At 33.0% G+C, this 25380-nt stretch overlaps 1 protein-coding gene across 1 annotated transcript in view; it reads right to left on the bottom strand.

The window, feature by feature from the left end:
• Nucleotides 1–25380, bottom strand: part of LOC129219776 (general transcription and DNA repair factor IIH helicase subunit XPD-like) — a 137971-nt gene that overhangs the window by 85179 nt on the left and 27412 nt on the right. Inside the window, exons 12-14 of the mRNA XM_054854074.1 lie at nt 23389–23412; nt 17461–17629; nt 11112–11230 (exon numbers count right to left, since the gene is read on the bottom strand). Coding sequence (XP_054710049.1) covers nt 11112–11230; nt 17461–17629; nt 23389–23412 — 312 coding nt within the window. The remainder of the gene's footprint in view (nt 1–11111; nt 11231–17460; nt 17630–23388; nt 23413–25380) is intronic.

The following is a 25380-nucleotide window of genomic DNA, read 5'->3' as shown; positions in this document are numbered from 1 at the left end:
CATTTGCGAAGAAATTTACTGTCTGGTCCCAGATTTGACCAAGCGGGAGCATGTTTTAAAGGGGGAAAAGGTTTGGTAACTGTATCAGATAATGGCGAAACAATTTTTAAAGCTAAACTATCTAATGGCATTTATTTTGTTAACCCAAAGGTAATTTCAGAAAATGTACATAAAAATGTTAATTATGAAGCTAGTAGTACTGAAAGCTTAGAATTATGGCACAAAAGATTTGCTCATGTAAATGTCGATAATATAAAGAAAACTGCTGAATATAAATGTACTAGGGGTCTACCAGTTTTTAAAAATGATAAAGTAAATTGTGAAGATTGTAAATTAGGAAAGTTCAGACGCGTATCTTTCAAACCAATGGACGAAATTCGATCAAAGAAACCTTTAGAATTAATTTATAGTGACATTTGGGGGCCATCGAGTATTGAAGGTAGAAGAGGTGAACGATACTTTCTTTCAGTTGTTGACGATTATTCCCGTAGAACGTCATTGTACCCATTGAAAAATAAAAATCAGGCAGCAGAAATTCTCATTAATCATATTAAAAGGGCAGAGAGATTTCTGGGAACAAAGCTGAAAGCAATAAGAACTGACAATGGAGGGGAATTTTCAAATACAATTTTAAGTAAATTTTGTCAAAATGAAGGAATAAAACATGAATTCACTAATAGTTATACCCCTGAGCAAAACGGGGCGGCTGAAGTATTTAACAGAACTGTGGCAGATGGTACTAGGGTAATTTTAGAAGAGAGTGGTATAGGTAAAAACTTTTGGCCTGAAGCCATGTTGTATTTCACGTACACCTGGAACCGCGTATGTCATAGAGATCAAAAACTAACTCCTTTTGAGCTATATGGGAGAAAATCACCCTCAATCAGACATTTGAAACCATTTGGATGCGTAGCCTACGTTGGTGTACCGAAGCAACGTCGGCAAAAGCTTGATCTTAAAGCCCAAAAAGGGATTTTAATTGGGTATGCATTTCGGACAAAAGGGTATCGAATCTGGATTCCAGAAAATGATAAAATTATAGAGACCATAAATGTCAGATTTAATGAGGGAAAATTTTTCAAAGACGAATTTGAGTCTAAACGCAGTGGAGTCGTGATGGGCACCATAGAATGGTTAAATGTACCAAAATCAGATGAAGATGAAATTCCTGATGAGGAAATCTTAAAAATTCCTGAACTACCACCTGTTCATTCAGAAACGGAAGAATCAGATAGGGGGGAAACTGAATCATCAGATGATGAAAGTGATAAATGTTTAAAATTAACAAAATGGGAAAGAAAAGTCGTACCAAGACCCGATGGGTCTCGTAACGATATCTATTATTTTGAAAAAGGAAGCAACAAACGATTGAGATCAATTTATGATATAAAGAAATATTGCAGAAAAAATAATATTGTTTATCAGCCAGATATATTTTGCTTTAAAGGTAAAAATACTACTGAAGGAGAGATTGATAACTCTGTAAACAGCAACGTAATTAATGAATTTTCTCAAGCATGACTAGGACATCAAATCATTATTCCTAACACTTACAAACAAGCCCTTAAATCGCGGGAAAAAGACAATTGGATAAGTTCAATGCGGGAAGAATTAAAAGTGATGCAAGATCGCAAAGTGTGGAATCTTGTCGAATTACCGCCTGATTCTACTCCAATTGGTTCTCGCTGGGTTTTTACAGTCAAAAGAAATGAAAATGGGGAAATTTTGAGATACAAAAGTCGCCTAGTAGCTTTAGGGAGTTCTCAATTGAAATATGAGAGTTATGATCTTACGTACTCGCCAGTTGTAAATTTCAGCACTATAAGATTTTTCTTTTCTCTTTTGGTGGTAAAATTAAACTGGGTAAACATCCAATGTGATGTGAAAAATGCTTACCTTTATGCACCTATTTCAGAACCAATTTATATGAAACAACCACCTGGTTTTGTAGAAAAGGGGATGGAAAATTTATATTGTAAACTAAATAAAGCAATTTACGGACTCCACCAAAGTGGACGATTGTGGTTTTACGAAATAGAAGAAAAATTGATTTCAATAGGTTTTTGTAAATTTGAATGGTGTAACTGTGTCTATATTTATAAATCTTCTGTAATTTTACTTTTGTATGTAGATGACATTGTTTTATTTGGAAAGAGTCAAAATGATATACAAACTGTTTTAGAAATGTTACAAAAATACTTTGATTTAAAAATTTTAGGTAAAACTAAAAAATTACTAGGCGTGGAATTTGAGGAGGATTTGAATTGTTTTTCATTAAGTCAAATTGGCTATATTGAAGAAATTTATGAACGTTTTGAGAAATTCAATATCCCTATCTCCTCATTGCCGATAAGTAAAGGTATTATATACACTAAACTAGATTGTCCAAATAACGAGCAAGATGTACAAGATATGTCAAAAATACCGTACAGGAATTTGTTAGGTTGTCTTTCGTTTCTAGCAAACAGAACAAGACCAGACATTAGTTACGCTACAAACATTTTTAGCCAATTCCAAAAAAAAACCCCGGTATAAAGCATTGGGATGGTTTATTAAAATTATTAGGCTATGTTTCTAAAACTAGAAATGATGCAGATTTCGCCTCTAACAGAGACGATAGAACTTCACTCGGAGGTCAGATTGTTTTCATTAACAAATCGCCGATTTCATGGCGAACATTTAAACAAAAGTGCATTAGTTTATCAACGATGGAATCGGAGTTTATTGCAATGACAGAGGCCGGCAAAGAACTTCTTTGGTTTGACAGAATCATTGATGAATGTGTTAATAAGGGGGGTAATTAACAAGGAACACAAAATTAAATCTGTATTAAAAGTTGATAATCAAGCTACAATAGATTTTGTGAGATCACCGATCGAAAATTATAGGACAAAACATATTGATGTAAAGCTTTTTTATATACGCGATTTAATTTATAAAGATATATTTGATGTTGAATTTGTTAGAAGTAAAAATAACATGTCTGATGTATTTACTAAGCCTTTGTCTCGATCTGAACTAATAAAGTTCAATGAAAATGTTTTTGTAATGTAATTGCTTTTGTGATATTTTCAGTAATTTAATTTTTTGAAAATGTAGTAATGTGGGAAAAGTAAACTATTTTAACTATTGGTAACGGGTTAAAGTTATATGTATATTTTTTGCGTTTTACAGTTTATATTTGTACTGTTCAAATGTGTTTATACCAAGTATTTGTATACTCGCCAAGGTTTTTCAATTTTTGCAGATTGAATGTGTTTATATGACATTGGACTGATTTTTTTTGAACTTGTTACTGACTTGGAAATTGGAACAGTTTGAACGGACTGGAATCGGATTGAGTGATATTTTGTTATAAAAGAATTTGCTTGTTGTTGTATTTAACTAATCTACTAATCATGTTTATATTCAAAATCTTTTGTAAGACTAGAGCTAGTATTGAGATTTGTTAGGAAATGAATTATCTTTAAATGAATAAGAAAATAATGTTCATAAGATGGTGAGAGGGGGGGGGCATTGTTGGCCTAGCGCCCCTTATATAAAATAATTAACGAATTCATCTCACCACTTATCCCACCATAATATCAGTCACTTGCCTAATCATTGAGAAATTTTCAACGATGTTTTTCTTTCTTCTAATGCGGACGCCTGATGACGTATCTCGCACGTGCAGTCGCCGATCTATGACATCACGACCTTCACGTAATCGGTGATGCATCGTAACAGATCGGCACGTGCCTGATGCTCATTGGCCAGGTGCTATGCTGGCGTGTATCAGGTGATTTGGCGTCCGCATGCAAATGAGTTAACTTACGATAAAAGGAAATGTTTCGAGTAGAAAGGAGACTTCTTCGGTGTTTTCTCTCTGGCAGGTTGACTTGAGCGTTCGTTTGCTTTTATGCAACGATGCGGGTCCTTTTAATAGATATATAATAGATTGACATAGCTCAGCTCTAGTTCGCGTTGTTTCAAATGTTTTTAATTTTTAACTAACTTTACTAAATGACCAAATAAATTTGGTTTTTATTTTTAAGTTGTCTTCAACTATTTTTAATCATGCATTTCTAGTCATACAGTTAATTGGGTTATTGCATTTAGAAGTTATTAGTCTTGAGCATTCTCTTGCTCATTAACCACATCTGTGCTTAGCACAGCAGTATATTGTCTTACAGGCCAGAAGAAACAGGCGGCAGACAGCGGGAGAAATCGCTAGACACACGACACAGGCGACTGGACGACCGATATCGCGTTTTTCCGTGGCCAGAAGACTGCACGGTGGTGGTCTGTTTGCACGACGCCCTATACGGTGTGTACCTCTAACGCCTGCCCATCGGAGAAGGCGTTCTCTGTGGTGCCGGGAACACCGGAATTGGAGAGACAATGAATGGGGACGAGTACTCTTTACAGATGAGAGCAGATTCAGTCTGAGTAGCGATTCTCATCGCATACTCATCTGGAGAGAGCGCAGTCATCCCTCGAACATCATTGAAAGGGACAGGTATGGAGGTCGCGGTGTTCTCGTTTGGGGAGGCATCATGCTTAGTAGTCGTACAGACCTTCACATCTTCGACGCAGGTTCAGTCAACGGGACCCGTTATTGTAACGAGATTCTTCTTCCATATGTGCGTCTTTTTAGAGGTGCTATGGGTTCGCAGTTCCTTTTCATGGACGACAATGCACCATGTCATCGCACAGTAGCTTCCGAACAGCTCTTAGAGAGTGAGGATATTGAACGTCAAGAATGTTGGCCGGCACGATCTCCGGATCTCAATCCCATCGAGCATGTATGGGATTTTCTAGGCAGACGCTTGGCAGCTCGTACCTTACCACCAGTAACGATTCGGGAGCTTCGATTGGCGCTGCAAGACGAATGGGCAGCAATGCCTCAACAACTCATTGACACCCTCATTCTCAGCATGGGCAGACGCTGTGAAACCTGCCTAGCAGTCGGGGGAGATCATATCCCCTACTAAAGACCGGATGTTTCTTGCTGGACACCCATCACAGGGATGTTTCGGCCTTCAGTCGCATTGCGCTCCATGCTACTTTTTCAATAAAGCTCTTTTTTATCCCTCTGATTTCTCTTTTAGTAAGTGTTGTTTACATTACAAAGTGTCCTTACGTATTGGGGATCTTACGGTATTAAATGTGTTGATTTGGAAAGCTTTTGTACAAAGTTATGTTGAAAAAACCGTCTCGTCCTTAATTCTTGCACACCAGTGTATGTAGACAGTAAAAATAGCTTTTCTTGAGACAGTTAGTCTGCGGCACTGGGTTCAGTAGCCAGTATAATGAAAAGTAACAAAGAAGTGTCTGACGCCCATTTGTTTTTTATAAACAACAAATTTAATCAACAATAGTTTTTGTAAAGCCATATCCAAAGCTTCAGGCATAGCATCAATCGATAAAACATTTGAGTCCGTAATTTTAGTCATGCTGAGTTTATACATGAAATACACCGTCAGCTCAGTCAATTCCAGTCGAGGACTGCAGTTTCGTGCTTATTAGCACTCATCAGCCCGGCTTAGGAAAGTGACTGAGCTGGAGATGGAAAACCTCGTCTGGTTAGTGCTAATTCTGTATTAGCTACCAGTTTGTTTGGCACTCTTGGCTTCCTTATGAGGTTTTCCATCTCCAGCTCAGTCACTTTCCTATGCCGGGCTGATGAGTGCTAATAAGCAAGAAACTGCAGTCCTCGGCTGGAATTGACTGAGCTGGCGGTGTATTTCATGTATTTCTGCCTTAGCCCTGGCTATAGGGCGGTAACTTACTGATTATGCTGAGTTTATTTTTAAATCTGCTGTAAATAGTTTATTAGTTTAAATCAGTGTTTAGGATTTATTATCGTGCAAGAAATGTAAAATTTGAGTGTCGTGTTAGCGCAAAACCTCATTATACATAGGTTCTCGTAGGGGTGCCCACCTAGGCAGTGGCAGACACAAGGGGAGGGTCATAGGGGTCATGACTCCCCCCTAAAATGTCGACAATATTATCCGTTCACATTGTATTCAAACACTTTATGGATAAAATGTAAATGGTTTCAGTTTTTGTTTCAGTTTTTGAATTATTTTTAAAAGTAAATGCTTCAAATACTACTTCTTTTAATTGTTTACAAAATTTATTCGTGAGGTTTTTGTCCTATTAGGTGCCATATTTCTGACCGATGTGGTATTTTTTAAACACCTAAGCAGTTTCAGAAATTTTTCATGTCAGAAACCATAAGTTTATTCATGGAGGAGGGGGGAGGGTCACTCTTTAGCATGAGCCCCCTAAAATGTTAGTCTGTATCCGCCCCTGGGTAGACCATAAGTAACCCCCAATATTTGGTGTTTAAACGCATTTCTCTTTTTGCTGGCTATTCCACCAGGCAGAGAAAAAACTCTTTCCGATGAAACAAAAGTCGTCATCACTATCAAATACTTCAACACAACTTTTAAGAGTTCTGAATTTTTACAGTTATAATATTCACCGTAGTAATATATAGGATTCTCCTACAGTTTAAGAATTAGAGCCTTAGAATCGACTGTAAGTTCTGGCAACAGACTACCCGTATCGAGCTCTTCCAATAGTTTTGACATCTTCCTCACCCTCCAGTTATTTTTTACCATCTTGTAATGATCTTTCCAAAAATAATCCTTTACACAGAAAAATCGATCTTTTTAAACGTGCGCAAATAAATGAAATTTCTGGAGCAATTCCATGAGTAAACTTAATTACCTAGCGAGAAAGTTGAAACAAATTTTATGATAACTTTCAATTAAAATGCAAAAACATCAACATCGAAAAAACATTGAAAGAAAAACATCGATGGTCCAAAAACATTGAAAGAAAAACATCGATGTTTTAACAAAAACATGGATGTTTTAACAAAAAACATCGATGTAGTCTATGGGCCGAGTGCAAATATCGTTCAAGTTCGTTTACCAATCTTAGGAACTACGTGAACTTGCTTGAAATCTATTATAAATGATGAACTCAATAGAAAAATACAATGTTCACAAACTGGAATTGTCTCATTAAGTTTTAATTAGTAATTGAAATAGGAACTATGTTCCGTGGACTGTTAGCACTTACACAAAAAAAATGTCTCTAGATGGCGCTAGTAAACACAATATTTATAATCTAAAAATTTAATAAACAGTTTTCCAACCGAAATTTTACTGTTTTGCTCAATTTTTCGTTGCAAAATATATTACTACGTTTTAAATAACTTACTTTCGCTTAGTGATTTTGTAACTAAAAGGAAATCAAAAATTGTATCAATCCGCAGCTGTGAATGATCTTCATCTCAAGATTTCGTTTATTACACTAGAGCCAGCGCACATAGACATTGTTAAGTACAAAAAATTAGAAGGCACTTTACTTCACAAAAAAGATATTAATGAATCACCGAATAGCAATAATTGACCTACAAAATCTTAAGAACATAAACAACTCTAACAGATGCCATCGATGTTTAAAAAATATTATAAAATTAAACATTAGCAGACGATAAATTGAAAACTAAAAAGTGTATTTCACATCACGATGTTTTATCTTTTCCTTTTTTAATAATATTTCTTTTTGATTACAGACGATATTTTGAGCTCATTTTAGCCTACTTTCTCGTCAAGGTAATATAAAATAAAAAAGGACATAAAAGGTGGTTTACGTGCTAAGGTTAATGTATCGTAAAAATATTGCTTAGTACAAAAAATAAGTCAAAAAATAGATAAAATAATTAAATAAATATCAAATTCAAAAGTAGGGGTTTGAGATGGGGAAAATATGTGTCTGTCGGTCGACCTATGTGCTCCCCCCCCCAAAGAAAAAAAATTAACAAATCGTTCGATTCAAACAAACTTTTTTACTTCCTTTTACAAAATTTACAAAAAAGGAAGTATTGTATTCGCGAAAAAAAATTTCACTCAAAAATTACCTCAATTTCCATTTTGCTCAGCCCCGAATGAATGTTGAGTTTTTTTTTCGACTCGACCTCACGTGGATAAGTGCCTAGATACACGAAATATCCATTTTGACGATTCCGGAGTTAATTACAGCGAGATTTCTCGTGACGTCCGTATGTACGTATGTATGTGCGGATGTGCGTATGTATGTCGCATAACTCAAGAACGGTATGTTCTAGAAAGTTGAACTTTGGTACGTAGACTCCTAGTGAGGTCTAGTTGTGCACCTTCCCTTTTGGTTGCATTCGGGTGTTTCTGAAGGGGTCTTTTGCCACTTTTTTGGAGGAAATCATTGTTAATTTCGATGTAAACTCAAGTGGTGTTACAATTTGGAGGACACTTGGCAATATATCGCCAGTCTTTTGGTTCCCAAGTTTACAAATTTGGCGATTTTTTTTTTATTTTTAATCTGGTTTCTTTCGGCACTGTTGGTGATATTCAGAGAGTAAACTATTGAATCACATTAAAATTGCCAATAATGGGAAAATAACATTAAATTGGAGTAAAAGGAAGTCGTGTTTTTTTTTTAAATCTTCCTGATGACACCTCATGCCAGTATTTCATTTTTTTATTTGAATATTTTTTCGTTCAATTTTGAACAGTTCAACGCACTTTATATTAGTGCTTGCGGGAAAAATTTAAGGCAAATATAAAATGCGAACCTAAAGACGGATTTGTTTAAGAAAAACTTTGTTGGAAAAAGCTCTTGATGAGAATATTTTTACAAAATTTTTTTTAATTAGTCATTTAAGGGCAATTTTCGACAGTTAAATTTTTTTTTTTTAACATTAACGACAACGCGAAAAATTATTTTATGTCACCAAAAATTGACAAAATGGAGTAGATTCTGAATACATTCTCAATTTTTGGTGACAAGAAATAAAACTGAAAGTTATTAATAAATGTAGAAATATCATATCTCGTAGACTTAACATTGATGAAAGTCAGAGATTAATATGACTGAATCAAAATGAAATGAATTTAAAGCGCAAATGTTTTTACCAGGGCTGCGGAGCTGGAGTGAAAAAGAACCAATTCCGAACTGTGACTCTTACCCTATCCCCTCGTTTGTCCTCTAACTATCAAGCAAATATTCATTGCTGATGCTTGAATAATTTAATCCAGTGGTGAATAGCCTTTTTTTTTACCTGCGGGCGACAACTCACATTAATAGGAATCTCGTGGACCAGAACAAATATCAAATTTATTTATATGATTTAAGTTTTTTTAAATAACATGGGAAAACAAGGGAAACAAAAGACAATTACAAACCAAAATTGCTGTCTTAATTACTACATGCTTATTTTATTGCATCTGTGTTTCAGAAATCAATTTATGACTACTTGACTTCAAAATTCATAACACCGAAAAAAGATTACTAGTATTTTTGGAAGGTTTTAGAATATATTTTTCGGTTTTTAACACTAAATACAACGACGGGGCACATGGGTCATCATTTGATCCTCGGGCTGTAGGTTGAGCACCACTGATTTAATCAATGCTCCCAGTTCATCAGAACATTGGATGGACTATAAATGCGGGCAGTATTGAAGTACAATTTAGCACTATTTCCATTGCATCAGATAATGTTCAAGAACTAGTCTCCTGTACATGCCCGAAAACTCTGTGTTCTTCGAAGAGATGTAGTACATGCAAGACGTAAAATTGTCCATGCACATAATTTTCCTCTAGTGACTGTAGCTGTATAAACTCTCAGGAGGAAAATAACTCCATACGCAAAAACAGAATAAATGAATTCAGTGATTCTGACGATGATATTTCAGAATGAAGAGTTTGCTTCTTGAAAAAAAACTATTTTTTGATGTATATACATAATGTTTTTAACGTACATGCATAATATTTTAAATGTATAATATTTTTTATGTATTTAAAATTTGTCTGCTTCTTGCTTGTCAGTTTCACTCCTTTTCATGTATCTTTAATGGTCTGTAAAAAAATAATGAGACACTATTTTTTTGTGAACATTAGGTTTTTTTCATCTGTAGACACTAAGGATTCAGAAAAATATCACTTTTCGTAGTTCCCGAAGTTGACAAACGAAACCATGTTTTTAAGCATCTTTTATGCCTTCGTCCCACAGCCTAATGGTGCAAAAACATTGAAAGAAAAACATCGATGTTTTAACAAAAACATCGATTTTTCCAAAACATCGACACAGATGTTGCACCCCTAGTCTGGAAGGTAAAAACATACAGTTGGCTCTCTGTTTAACGACTTTCAAGGGAGCACAAAAAATCGTCCTTATGTAGAATGCGTCCTTAAATAGAATGCTTCTAAAACTACAGTGGAGCGTCCGGAACCGTTAAGGTCGTCTTTAAACAGAGAAAGGCGTTAATTAGAGCGTCGTAAAACAGAGATCCAACTGTATTATTTTTATTTGTTTTACAAAGAATGAACAGTGTAAAATGTAATAAAAGAATCCTATTATGTATGGCATGTTTTCTTTTCAATTAGTATCGCATCATATACAAAAAATGTCGAAAAAACATTCAGTCTAGATTCCAACTTTTTGGTAAATATTTCCTCACACAAAAAGGTTTAATTTAATAATAGTGAGTTTAATAATGATTCCAATGATGTAAGATTTGTTATTTTATTATTTTGTTAAACCAAATGGAATCTTACGTAAGAAGAAGGGGAGGGGTTTGCAAAAGTCTTACGTACCTTACATGGGGGGAGGGGGGGTCAAAATCGCCAAATCATCCTTAAGTAATTAAGGAATGGCCCCTTACGGCATCCAGAATTTAGTTACACTCTTGTTAAGATTATTAGTCAATCAGAATTCGTCTAGGATAACGACACCAGAGCAGGAACTTCTCTCTAATAAAAGCTTAGATCATCTTTAAACTGGTAGCTAAATATAATTTAGCACACCAACAAAAGTTTGCAAACCTGGTACGGTTCACTTCGCAAAGTGATGATAAATGGTTGGGTATAAAGCTGAGAGTTACTGCCTCTTTGCCTAGAAAAATAGAACTACAAACAAATATCAAACACCTGGTTATGGCATTCAGAAATTGCAGTTTCACTCTTAGTTCGGAATTAGGATGGTCAGTAATCAACACATTTCATTAAATAATACAGATATTTTATAACAAAAAAGCTAATTTCAATTTAAAAGGAATTTTTCATCAATTTTGTTACCTTTCATGTAAGTGCTTGCAAGAGTAGCAAAATTGCAGAGTGATGTGAGTGAAGACATGTCATTCAACTCGGTAATTTCCAGTGTTCTCACTAACGATCGAAGTCTTTCAGCACAAAACCTGAAAATTATTAACAGGCATAGAATAACTTTTCACTTCATTAACCAAAAACACATGCAGATATATTATCAGAATAACACTTGACAAATATTTATTTTGAAGTTATTTACTTATTAGGTATGCTACCATGATTACACAACTATTCAACCACGGGAAGGTCAAGCGCAGTATCTGAAGAAATGAATTTTCGAGAAATTTGAAGAGACGTGTTTTGGATTCCATAAAGGAAAAGGTTGAATTTTACGTTTTTTCATGCTTGATTTTCAGCAGAAATTATATAAGCAAGCATGCACAATAAAGCTAGGGCCATTCATTAATTACATAAGGATAATTTTGGCAATTTTTGACCCCACCCTCTATGTAAGAGTACATAAGATTTTTCAAACCCCTATTCTTAAGTAAGATTCCATTTTGTTTTAGAAAATAATAAAATGTTGTTAGAAAAAGGATCACTTAACACTAAGACTCCCAGTTTGATGTGAATCAACGAATTTTATTTTTCAAATATAATATATTGATGTGATACTAACTAAAAATAAAACATGTTATAAATAGTACAATTCTTTAATTATATTTCATGCTATTCATTCCTTGTAAAACAAGTAAAAAACAGCTCATCCTAATACTTTTTTACATTCCAGAAGCAAATGAAATATGATCTCTTCCAAACCACTTGACCGCTCGATTTCTAACATAAAATATCGACTTGGAAAATATTACGTAAGAATGGGTCTGACCCCTCCCTCCCCCAAAATAAGGGTATGTAGAGATTTTTGAAAACCCCCTCCCCTCAGGACTTACGTAATTAACTAATGATCCCTAAGTACAAACGAGGACAAAAATGCAAATACAGTCAACCCTCGTTCATCGCGGTTAATTCGTTCCAGACTTTACCGCGATAGCTGAATTTCCGCGAAGTAGGATTCTGTATTTATAAACCGAATATTTTCCTAATTAGTCGTACATAAAACTTACTTACGACTATTTAAATAGGTTTTTAAGATAGAGCACCCTAGACATAACAGCACCCTTAGCCACCATTAAATTTGTAGCATTCAATATATTACACAAAACAATACACTAAACCAAAAAGATATGACATTGTTAATTATTGGGAAATAAACTACACACACACACTTGTAGTTCTTACACACTACAACTAATCTATGAAAAAAGCTCAACTTGTTTGATGATGAATTAATTGCCTGTTAGTGACCGTATGTACAGCCGTTTTTCCTCAACATTCATCCTCATTAAAGGTATTATGTAAACAACTTAAAAAGCTAGTACATTGTTGAACACCATCTACACTACAGATACATTTATCCCCTAGTAATAATACAGTGATTTATACTTTTCAGTTAGTGCTTAACGGTTAAAATAAAATAGCGAGTCCCTTCACTTTCTTCGGAGATTTTATACCTCTACTCCCTCAACTAGTACAACTACAGCCCCTCAAAAGAGCTCACCTTACTTAAAAGACATACTTTGTTATTCTTTTGTAGGAAAAAGTTTACATGAGTGCATAAAAAAGGTTAATTACTATATTAAAAAAAAAAAAAACCCTAGAAAAAACCGCGATGTAGTGAAGCCGCGAAAGTCGAAGCGCGAAATAGCGAGGGACGACTGTAAATGGAAAACTTGCAGATACTGCCCTTTATCTTCCCATGGCAGTATTCCACGTAATATATCAAAAGTAATATGTTTCTGATGACAAATTTTGACTTACTCAAGAACAACAAAATGATGAGTAAAAAGAATAAAAGAAATCATATCTGCTTACCTGAATTAGGGCTTAACTTAACTGAGGGTTAAGCTCCTGTACTTTTTAAAAATTTCCTGTGAATTTTTAAACATTAGTCCAAATGTAGGCTACTTATGAGAAAATAAGTAGTGAAGACAATAGAGCTGCCGTGCTAAGCGCAAAAGTCATATCTGCAGCCGAGTTCAAAATGAGAAACTGCCTTTAAAGTTTTGCGCCTCCATGTATTTGATTTGGATGCAACTTTTTTAGAATTTTCAGGGTTGCCAATCTTGGGGAAACATTTTGAGGAGCATCTGCAGTGATTTTGAGGAGCATTTTGAAGTTTTGCAGAGCAGCCAGGTATTTTGCACAAAATTCAATTAAAAAACCTAAAGTCACATATTTAAAATTGTTTTTGAGCTTTGACAATCATTTTAAGCACTGGGATCAAGGGCAGATCCAGAGTTTTTTGAAAGGGGGGTCAAGTTTCAATGGTCAGCGTGTTATACCTTATAAAAAATCAGTCAAACAGGGGTGCCAACCCCCCCCCCCAAGGGTAATGGCATTACACCTCATAGGTTATACCCCCACCAAAAATTTAGATCAAAAACCTTTCAAATTACCCCCCCCCCCCGCTCCTAAATTTTTCGATGGCGTAACCTGTGCCATGGATCATATTCCCCCAAATTTTCGCTAAAAGTCATATTTCTTTGACAGACAGGCTGGTCACGTTACCATATTAAATAGTTGGATACATTTACATAAATATTTTATAGCACACAAAACGTTGTGGTTTGAAGAGGAAGAGCGCTCTGAAAACACTTCAAGCTCATTAGAGGTGATTGTTCTTTTGAAAATGAACAAAAAACTCATAATAGCAGTAATCCAGTAAACGAATTCAGTAATATCCTTTGGATTATGATGTATTGGGAAGAAAAACCTTACAGAACGAATCAAAAAAGGGAAAACATTAATTCCAGATACCATTTTTTCGGATCTAAACATTTGAAGTTTGAATAATAATCATTAAAAAATCTTATCACAGGGGGGGGGGGGTCAGCTGACCCTTTGACCCTCCCCTGAATCCACCCCTGACTGGGATAAAAAAACAGCTTTAAACACTATGTCATACTTGAAAACTCTCGGCCCGGAAATGAGAAGCAAGATAACTTTTTTGGGAAGCTGTGGAGTTTCACTATTTTTGCGGAGCAGTTGGCAACTCTGAATTTTCAAAGACCATAAAACATTGCATTTAGGTGAAGTTAGGGGCGGATACAGATTACCATTTTTGGGGGGAGGGTCATGCTAAATAATGCCCCCTCTCCAAAACGAACCTATGGTTTTGGGCACAAAAAGTTACTTAAAATGCTTGGGTGTCAATAAAAAGGACAAAATTGGTCAAAAATAGGGTTCCTAATAGACATAAATGTTGTAAATTGATTTCATTAGCAATGAAAGAAGAAATTTCATAAATTTACCTTCAAAAATAATTAATAAATTGAAAAGAAAACTGAAATCGTTTTCATTTTATTCATAGTGTTTGGACACAATGTGGACCGATAATATTGTTGACAATTTAGGAGGGGGGGAGGGGGTCATGACCCCCATGACCCTCTTCTTGTATCCGCCATTGGGTGAAGTATGTGATAAAGAACCACTTGGTGACCATAACTCAATTTTGATAAAAAAGTGCAGATACCACTTTTGTGCTTAGCACAGCAGAGAGTTCCTGCATTTTTTTTGAGGGGGGGGGGGGGAGTTAGAAATTAAGCCCTGTATGCAATTTAATTTTCTAAAATGTTTTAAAGACCAAGCTGTTAGAACTAAAAACAAAACATTAAGATTGAAAATCTCATAATGCAATTCTTAAAATAATATTTCAGTATTAATTTATTAATAGATACATAAAACAATATACAACAAATATTTCACACATTGAAGAGTCAAATTTTACAAATTCAGAAATTAGCTATACTTTAATTTCACAATAAATAAATAAATAAACAGAACATAATTAAAGAGAAATGACCATTAGATCACAACATAAAAAACCAAATGAGGAATTTGAGGTAATTTTAAAAACTTGGGACTTTACTTAAATGCAACGTTTTAGCATTAAGTGCACATGCCTTTTAATATGCAAAAGTCAACAAAGCATAGTCATAATATTAAGCAGGACTTATTTCTTTACTTTTCAAATGTATTATTCAACAAAACATTTCATAAATATTTTAAGTAATTCCAATAAATCACACCCACACACCCTCATATATACATATATATATACAACAAATATTTCACACATTGAAGAGTCAAATTTTACAAATTCAGAAATTAGCTATACTTTAATTTCACAATAAATAAATAAATAAACAGAACATAATTAAAGAGAAATGACCATTAGATCACAACATAAAAAACCAAATGAGGAATTTGAGGTAATTTTAAAAACTTGGGACTTTACTTAAATGCAACGTTTTAGCATTAAGTGCACATGCCTTTTAATATGCAAAAGTCAACAAAGCATAGTCATAATATTAAGCAGGACTTATTTCTTTACTTTTCAAATGTATTATTCAACAAAACATTTCATAAATATTTTAAGTAATTCCAATAAATCACACCCACACACCCTCATATATACATATATATATACAACAAATATTTCACACATTGAAGAGTCAAATTTTACAAATTCAGAAATTAGCTATACTTTAATTTCACAATAAATAAATAAATAAACAGAACATAATTAAAGAGAAATGACCATTAGATCACAACATAAAAAACCAAATGAGGAATTTGAGGTAATTTTAAAAACTTGGGACTTTACTTAAATGCAACGTTTTAGCATTAAGTGCACATGCCTTTTAATATGCAAAAGTCAACAAAGCATAGTCATAATATTAAGCAGGACTTATTTCTTTACTTTTCAAATGTATTATTCAACAAAACATTTCATAAATATTTTAAGTAATTCCAATAAATCACACCCACACACCCTCATATATACATATATATATACAACAAATATTTCACACATTGAAGAGTCAAATTTTACAAATTCAGAAATTAGCTATACTTTAATTTCACAATAAATAAATAAATAAACAGAACATAATTAAAGAGAAATGACCATTAGATCACAACATAAAAAACCAAATGAGGAATTTGAGGTAATTTTAAAAACTTGGGACTTTACTTAAATGCAACGTTTTAGCATTAAGTGCACATGCCTTTTAATATGCAAAAGTCAACAAAGCATAGTCATAATATTAAGCAGGACTTATTTCTTTACTTTTCAAATGTATTATTCAACAAAACATTTCATAAATATTTTAAGTAATTCCAATAAATCACACCCACACACCCTCATATATACATATATATATACAACAAATATTTCACACATTGAAGAGTCAAATTTTACAAATTCAGAAATTAGCTATACTTTAATTTCACAATAAATAAATAAATAAACAGAACATAATTAAAGAGAAATGACCATTAGATCACAACATAAAAAACCAAATGAGGAATTTGAGGTAATTTTAAAAACTTGGGACTTTACTTAAATGCAACGTTTTAGCATTAAGTGCACATGCCTTTTAATATGCAAAAGTCAACAAAGCATAGTCATAATATTAAGCAGGACTTATTTCTTTACTTTTCAAATGTATTATTCAACAAAACATTTCATAAATATTTTAAGTAATTCCAATAAATCACACCCACACACCCTCATATATACATATATATATACAACAAATATTTCACACATTGAAGAGTCAAATTTTACAAATTCAGAAATTAGCTATACTTTAATTTCACAATAAATAAATAAATAAACAGAACATAATTAAAGAGAAATGACCATTAGATCACAACATAAAAAACCAAATGAGGAATTTGAGGTAATTTTAAAAACTTGGGACTTTACTTAAATGCAACGTTTTAGCATTAAGTGCACATGCCTTTTAATATGCAAAAGTCAACAAAGCATAGTCATAATATTAAGCAGGACTTATTTCTTTACTTTTCAAATGTATTATTCAACAAAACATTTCATAAATATTTTAAGTAATTCCAATAAATCACACCCACACACCCTCATATATACATATATATATACAGTAATATCACTACGAGGGGCAGGGAGGCAGTCTGCCCCAGGTAACAACCGTCTGGAGAGGGGGATGACACTCAAAATTTATTTGCGAGTTTAAAAAAACACAAATAGTTCAATTCTAAAAATTTCCCCCAATATTTAAAATTATATTTATTATCAACTCAAACATCAAGCAGAGCCACACCATACTGCTGAACAGTTATTAATTATTCAAACTTGGAAATAACGGCACCAAAAATCACAGAATTATCTACAATCAAGTTTCCTTCACATAGTAAAACCTTGAATATTGATAATTATACTTTGTAAAGTATTGTAGTAATAATAAAACATAAATCAAATCTAAACTAAACATACCTCAAAGGTTTCCTTTCAATGCATACCTTCTGCAAAATATCCTTCAAAAAGGCAGCAGGACTTTCTTGTACAACATGCTGCACTCGCATTCTCATTTTAACATACTCCAAAAACCTCTTCAGAAATGCAATGAAATGCTCAGCACTTCTAATGTTCCCAGGTATTGCCTCTGTAAAAGACAGTTGAAACTATTTTTAGGCATAGAAGAGACGAAACAGTCTTAATACGGAAGAATGAAATTGTTTTAAAGTATTTCTCCAAACTGACAGTATGCAAAAATCATAAACTGTCAGGCCCATATTTGACGGGTAGGTTTTAAGGGTTCAAACTCCTCTGAAAATTTTCAAAACTGTTCCGAAAAATGCTTTTCATTATATAGTCGAATACCGACTTACGAGAGGGATGCGTTCCAAGACCCAAGTTTTTAGTTGTTCAAGTATGTTGAGAAAATTTAGTTTTTCTTTAATGTCAGAAACTCTCTCTTTTTCTTTCTGTCTTCATAAACTTTAGCTGTTACAGTGCTCTCAGGTGTTATTTATATGTTTCATTAATTTTTGCACTTAATAAAATAAAAATAATAAATGGTAAATGAGGAGTAGTTATTGGTATACACAAATAAAGCTATATTCAGATTAGTAGGGTGTGGGAACTCCTGCTGCCAGTGATGCTAAAGGGATAAAGGTCCGTTCACGAAAAAAATATTATAAGTAGCCAACAACAAAGTCGATACTTTAACACCGCCATTCCCTTCTGAAAATTTTCGTGTCACGGACGAGGAATTTCCTTTAGGTCTAAAATTATTTACTAGTGAAAAAATCGCGTTGTAGCTAGTGATGTTCCGGATATCCGTGGATATCTGAGGGAAAATAAAGATCTGTATCCGTATCCATTACTTCTTTGACGGATCTTAAATGGATCATTTCTATTCTAAAAAAATTTAAACATTTGAATAAAAGGCTCTTAAATTCCGTTTAAATTAGGTTTTATTCCCTATGTTAATTATAAGGTATCATTTCAGAATCCAATTTGTACCCCCCCCCCCCCCGTTGCAAAAAGGAAGGAGAAATAAGTTTTAAAAGTGTGTATTAGTGTGTCTTTTTGTGGCATTGTAGCTTCTAAACAGATGAACCAATTTTGATAATTCATTTTTCGTTCAAAAGGTGACTTGATCGAAAGTGTTCTTAGCTTGGCCTCGTTTTTGTATAGGATATACAAAAGGTCCGAAGATATTAATTAAAAACCGATTTAACGTTTTTCCCAATTATGGTAGTAAAAATTTACCCGTACGTTAAAAATGTTGGCCCTAATTTAAAGAATGAAGTTTTCTGCATTTGATATTTATTTGAAACTTTCAACTTATATACAGTAGAAGCTATAATCTTGTTAAGAAAATTTTAAATGCAATTCAAATAAGCCTTTATATGCGTGATTGGTAGCGATTTCATAGTCGGAAGATAAGGAGAAAAAGCTCAATGATTTAAAATTTTTACCTGCTGTCAGTTCATATTTGTTAACAAATGTGTGTTCTGACACGCGAAATTCATCTTAATATGCGGTCAGCTCTCTGGGACATGTTTTTGTTTTTTTTTTAATTTATAATTTAATATTAGTTTTTGTTATTGATTTGGGGTTTCTGCTATTCTTCATTTTTGTTTTTCTCGGCATCCTTTAAAAAAAGCGAGACTAAATTCTCTATTTACTGTTTGTAAAGGTGTCCCGGCTATGTATTTCGTCGGTCGGAGAAGTTCGGTGGAATGGGTCAGCGCTGCATTTATGCTGAAATAAAATGGGAAAATATTTTTCTAGCCTGTCCAGTAGCAGCTTTACACTCTTGCTCCTGTATCTTACATCTACTGAGTAAGCTAGAAATATTTTTTCACAGTCCATCTAAGCATTAATGCAGCGCTGACCCATTCCATCCAACTCTCCCTCAATTTTAACGGAGATTTCTTTAAAGATTAAATCATAGTCTTGATTATATTTTTGCCACAGTTGACATTTTTTGAAGAAACTGCCATTATACTGACAGGAATACCTTTCCTGACAAATTTTACACTTGGATAGTTGAATTGGGTACAAAAAAAAATGTTGAGATCCGTATCCGCGGATCTACTTTTTAAATGATCCGGCACTTCATTAGTTATAGCCATTTTGCGTAAGTTGAAACGCATTGTAGCGAGAGTCAGCTGTATATATATATTTTTTTGATGAAAAAACTATCCTTTCCGTTTTACCTTTTATTTATTTATTTACAGTGTGACAAGAAATAACTTGGACACATATGAATAGAGGAACATAATTGAAGAGAAATGATCATTAGACCACAAGATACAAAACTAAATGTGGAATTTGAGGGATCTTGAAAAACTTGGGACTTAACTTAAATGAAATGTTTTTGCATTAAATGCACATGCATTTTAATATGCAAAAGTCAATAAAGCATAGCCGTAATATTAAGCAGGACTTAATTCTTCACTTTTCAAATATATTATTCATCAAAAAGACATTTCTTGAGTATTTTAAGTAATTCCAATAAATCACACCCACACACCTCATATAGTGTGACAAGAAATAATTTAGACACACATAACGCATCATAACTTTAATGCTAATGAAAATACTTCAACCAAACTTCAAAAAAAAATTTGAATAAATTATTGAGTCTAATATATTTACAACTTTTCAAAGTGGTTACCTTTAGCCTTAATACAGAGCTTTAACACTTTCAGGTCTGAGCTATTTCAATCGCATATCTCCCTACAAACTGGGTTTTTTGGCACTTTGCATTATTTTTTAAAAAATACTTAGAAGATGTGCATTTTAGTAATTTTTATTGTATTACATACTTCAAGATGTTTTCTTTCATAATAAAGGAACTGTTTGACTGAAAAAAAAATCAATATTTAGTAAGAAATTGTCGAAAAACGCATGTTTGAAACTAAAAAAAAAAGTTCTGCACAGGAAAACATCGTTTTTAGCCATAACAATTTACCCAGACTAAATTAAAAACTTACCTATAGCTTAAACAAATGTCTGAAAATAGGTTGAATTTAAAAATAAACATTATTTAATAAAATTTGCTTTTGTGTGGTACTTTTCAAAGCACAAACTCGAATTTTAAACCCCTATTCCAACACCATTCATGTAGTCATTTCTGCCTGGTGCTGCCATCTATATATATATACATATATATATATATATATATATATATATATATATATATATATATATTTTTTTTTTTTTTTTTTTTTTTTTTTTGAAAATAAAAGGTTCCTATATAGTATCTAAAAAGGTTGGAAACACATAGAACTCGTACTTTTATAGCTAAGAGAGGAACATTTTGACCCCGAGAGACTCTCGGGCTTAGTTCCCTTCACCAAAAACGGATTTCTTCAGGGATACCAAAGTACAGTTTGACCATCGATTACATGAAAAGACTAATATCCGGTTTATAGAAGGAAATGGACGTATCTATTAGTTTATAGGGGTGTTAATTGGTTTGTTTCAGATGTGCACTTTTGCCTCTCTATTATTTAGCCTTAGTTTTGTAAAAATGAAAATTTGCTCGCAGCAAAATTTTTTAAAACTAACGTAGATTCGATCTTTATTCTCACGGCAAAAGTTAATTGATTTATTTATTCACAACGAAGTTTTGAGCTTACCATTTTGCTTTTACGTTCCTGAACGAAATGGAAATATTTTATTTTCTTTTTGATGTTTCCATGGTAACTATCTTTGTTTCCCCTTATTTTATTTTAAAGAATGCAATAAATGAATAAGGCACTAGTGACATTAAAAAACGTGTGTATCAATATCTCATCGCTATTTTCCCATCTTCCCTGCTAGATTGAATCAGATGGAATCGTCTTTACTTGGCAGATTGCCAGATTACATACAATCCGTGGTGAAACAGTATTACGAGCTTTAGCACTTAACCTTCGTCTCCAAGAAGGACTGAACAGAATAATCCATTCGGTTCAAGTCTGGGAATACATTGGCCATTCTTGAGCTCCAATTCATTGGGTTCAAAGTAAATTGTAGCCCATGGTCGAAAATTTTGTGACCCATTTAAAACTCTGTATTAAGGCTAATGGTAGCCACATTGAAAATTTGTTAAATTTTTAGACGAAATAATGTAGCATTCATATTTACTTTGAAGTTTGGATGGAATATTTTCATTAGTATTCAAATTATAATGTACTAGTGGTACCTGCACGGCTTTGCCCGTAATAGAAAAATTAAAAGGTCTTTTGGTTCGCCTGTATATTTACAAATAATGCATGGTGAATTTTCTCGCCAATTGGCTTGTGCCCATGTTACAGTTCCATGTTATGATAATTTCGTAATTTACTCATCCATCTTATGATAATTTTGTTCTTAAAATTGGAATAGAAAAAGAACCACATCGAATTTTTGAAAAATCACTTCGAGGTGCACAACCCCATGCCACAAACTAACTTTGTGCCAAATTTCCTGAAAATCGGCTGAACGGTCTAGGCGCTATGTGCGTCACAGAGATCCTGACAGACAGAGAGACTTTCAGCTTTATTATTAGTAAAGATGTCATTTTTAACATTTGTTCATGTTAATACCTTTAAAGCAGCATCCCTCATTCAAATAACCCATTTTAACAAAATCAATAGAATATAAATGAAATCGAATGTTATTAATCATACAGATGTCAAGAGAAATGCTTTTGGTAAAACCCTCTCTCAAACAAAAGTCTGATTATAGCCCTGTAAACTGTTGCAATAAAATAATGATCATTGAAATAGAGATTTGCATAGAGATGAAGTAGCCAGCAGTGTAAGGGCAAAAATTTGGCAGTGGAAAACTTGGGAGAGTTCCCTTTCATAAGACATTTGTAAATTAAAAAGATAATAAATTTGCAAAATTCTATGACTTCCACATCTTCATTGACATCATACCAACCAACCAGCCAAATGCAAAACCTATTTCATGTATTTAACAGAATTAGTTAATATGAATTGTCGAGCACTATCATAATAACATTACACATAAAAATGAATCAACTGAATTTGTACTTGAAATATAGAGATTTAATGTAAGCATTTAAAATGTACATATACAGGGTGTTCCGTTTTAAACTGCAAAACCTCTGTTTTCGCAACCGTTAGTCCTAGATGTATACTTCCAATTGCAAAAATGTTCAAAATCAGATGCAGAGATAAGATATTGAAAGTTTGAAGCAAAAATGAAAATGCATAAAAAAAAAAAAACCTCTATTGAAAACTATTACTGACACAAAAAACTTAACATCTGTGTGACCAAAACTCAAGTAGATATTCGAGTTTAAAGTTTTAAGGGACCATACAGAAGATAAGATTAGAACTTATCACCCTTTCAGAAGAATGACAGATTGTCAAAGTAAAAAAAAAAAAACAAAAAAAAAACAAGGGTATTAATATTTTTCCTTGCTATTAAAAAATTCATGCAAATGTTATGCCGTGATACGCAAAAACACACTGTAAAACTTCAAGCAATTTGAAAAACCACACTCTGCACACATGTAATTTTAGACACTTGTTAACTGCTATGTTTTTCCCCGAAAGGCATTATTGACTGCGAGTGTAAAGTGGTGTAAGTCACAAAACACTGCGTTTTATATCTTAGTAAATATTGATCGTATTAATTTCAAACTTTTTGTGTTGAAATTGTTTTTCAATGGAGATTATTTCCCTAAATATAAGTTAGGGGACCTGGGGCCCACATAAAAAGTTAAATTTTGTATTTTTTTACTCATTTTTATTTTTACTTCAAATTTTCAATATCTTAACCCTGCATCTGATTTTTAACATTTTTGCAATTGGAAGTATACATCTAGGACTAACGGTTGCAAAAATAGAGGTCTTGAAGGTTAAAACGGAACACCCAGTACATTTAAAATTAAAATGGAAACAAACTTACCATTGAGGATTTCATCTGGAAGAACTAGAAATTAAAAAACAAAAAACACTCATTAATAATCTTGATAGCTTACTATTTAAAAATTTTAATCACATTTCCACAATCTAAAATCTACACTACACAGATTTTGCAATGAGATAAAATTAAAGCTGCAGTATTGAGAACACTTTTTATATATGACTCTGAATACCATTAAATATTGATGTGTTTATTAAAATTTTGATCCTGGAGAAAAATATTGTTCGAAATTTTAATAATTACTATTGATAGAATGCTTATTATAATAAAACAAAATTCTGGAAAAAAAAGTGAAATCACATTTTTTGCAATCAAGATTGATTGAGAAAGAAACCTTTCCAAAAAACACAAAGAGCCTTTCAATGAATAATAAAAAACACACAAATGATTTTACCTCTGCTCTAACTGCATAGTACTTGGTAAAATAGCAAAAGAGTATCAATAGCACTTTCACAATTAAATAAAATAACATTAGAACAAGGACAACAATTCTGAAAACCTCCAATCAGAATGCAATGTTTACAAGTGATTTATTTACTTAAAATATGCACAATGATTTAATTCAAACTTTCTAAACTGTGCAATGGAACAAAATTCCCATAAATAACATATGCAAGAAGAAACCCCAATAAGAAGCAAAAACATTTTTTGTCTGCAAAAAAAAAAAAAAAAAAAGGGGGGGGGGGAACGAAATAAAATAAAATAATGATTAATTAATTACACAAAAATGAAAAGAATCAACAAGATGCAAAAAGATTTACTGTCTGAAAAATAAATAGATAAACAAAAATATATAATTCAGCTTTCATGAATTTCATTGGCCACGCTATACTGAATGATTGCTTTTAATTTTCTTGTCGGTCAACAATGAATTCTTTAACTAATTGCTGAATAAAGGCTAGCCATATTTAAAATCTGCTTTAAAAAGTGTTATAATTCGAATCCTACATAACATGGACATTCTAAACACATTCTATCAGACACAGAAAAAACTACTCTTTATTTTGGCACTAAATTTAAAAATTTTCAACCTATTTTACCTGCAAAAATCACAAAAAACCTTTTAGAGGTTTTTAATTAATATCTTCGTTAATTAATGTCATCCTGAGACGTAACTAAGAACGCTAAGAACACTCTCGATCAACTCTCCTTTCAACCAATTTTTTTTTTCAAAATCGGTAAATCCGTTTAGGCGCTAGAGTGCCACAGACAGATACACAGACACAAACTAGTATGTTGTGGCCATCACGAAACTTTCTTCTATATTTTTCCCCCCATCCCTCCCCATGCTTGACAATATGCAATATTCCCAACAAAAACAAAATTACACATGCAAAAACTAGACGACCATCCCAATGTCTGAATTATTGCAAAAGCAAAGCAAAGAGCGAAAATTGAAAGTTATTTTAAAAGCCTTGCTTGAATTAATTACAAATATTTTATTTGTTAACAAACATAAGATGGCAACAGTTAAAAATTTTAAATCATTGAGGTAATATTTCCGATCATTTCCATACAATTAAAATCACGAGAAATACACAGACGACAATCTATTACGATTTATCTTTCTTATTGTTGCATTAATAAAGCTATTTTTATTCAAAAAAAAAAAAAAAAAAAAAATCAACACCTCTTGGAGCGATTGGCGTCAAAATTGAACCAAAGCCTGTTTACATATGGATTAACATATATTCCAAATTTCAACCAGAACGTAGTATTACTTCTTGAGATAGGGCGCTCACAATGAAAAAAAAGAACGGGCGATTGCGCTACTCCCTTTCTAGCTGTTGACACCAAAATAAAATCAGCTCTTATACCCACTAAGGGGTACTTGCCGATAAATTTTTCTTTCATTCCGTTCATTATTTCTTGAGATACAGCAGGCACAATTGACGGCAAAAAACGTTCTATAGCTCAACCCCCGTTTGAGTTATTGACACCAAAATTGAATCAGCACCTGTTCCTGTTAATGGC

This window comes from Uloborus diversus, chromosome 4 (assembly GCF_026930045.1).
Source record: "Uloborus diversus isolate 005 chromosome 4, Udiv.v.3.1, whole genome shotgun sequence".
NCBI lineage: Eukaryota > Metazoa > Arthropoda > Arachnida > Araneae > Uloboridae > Uloborus > Uloborus diversus.
The sequence above is the reverse complement of the archived record's forward strand: the minus strand, read 5'-3'. Positions and strand labels throughout refer to the sequence as shown.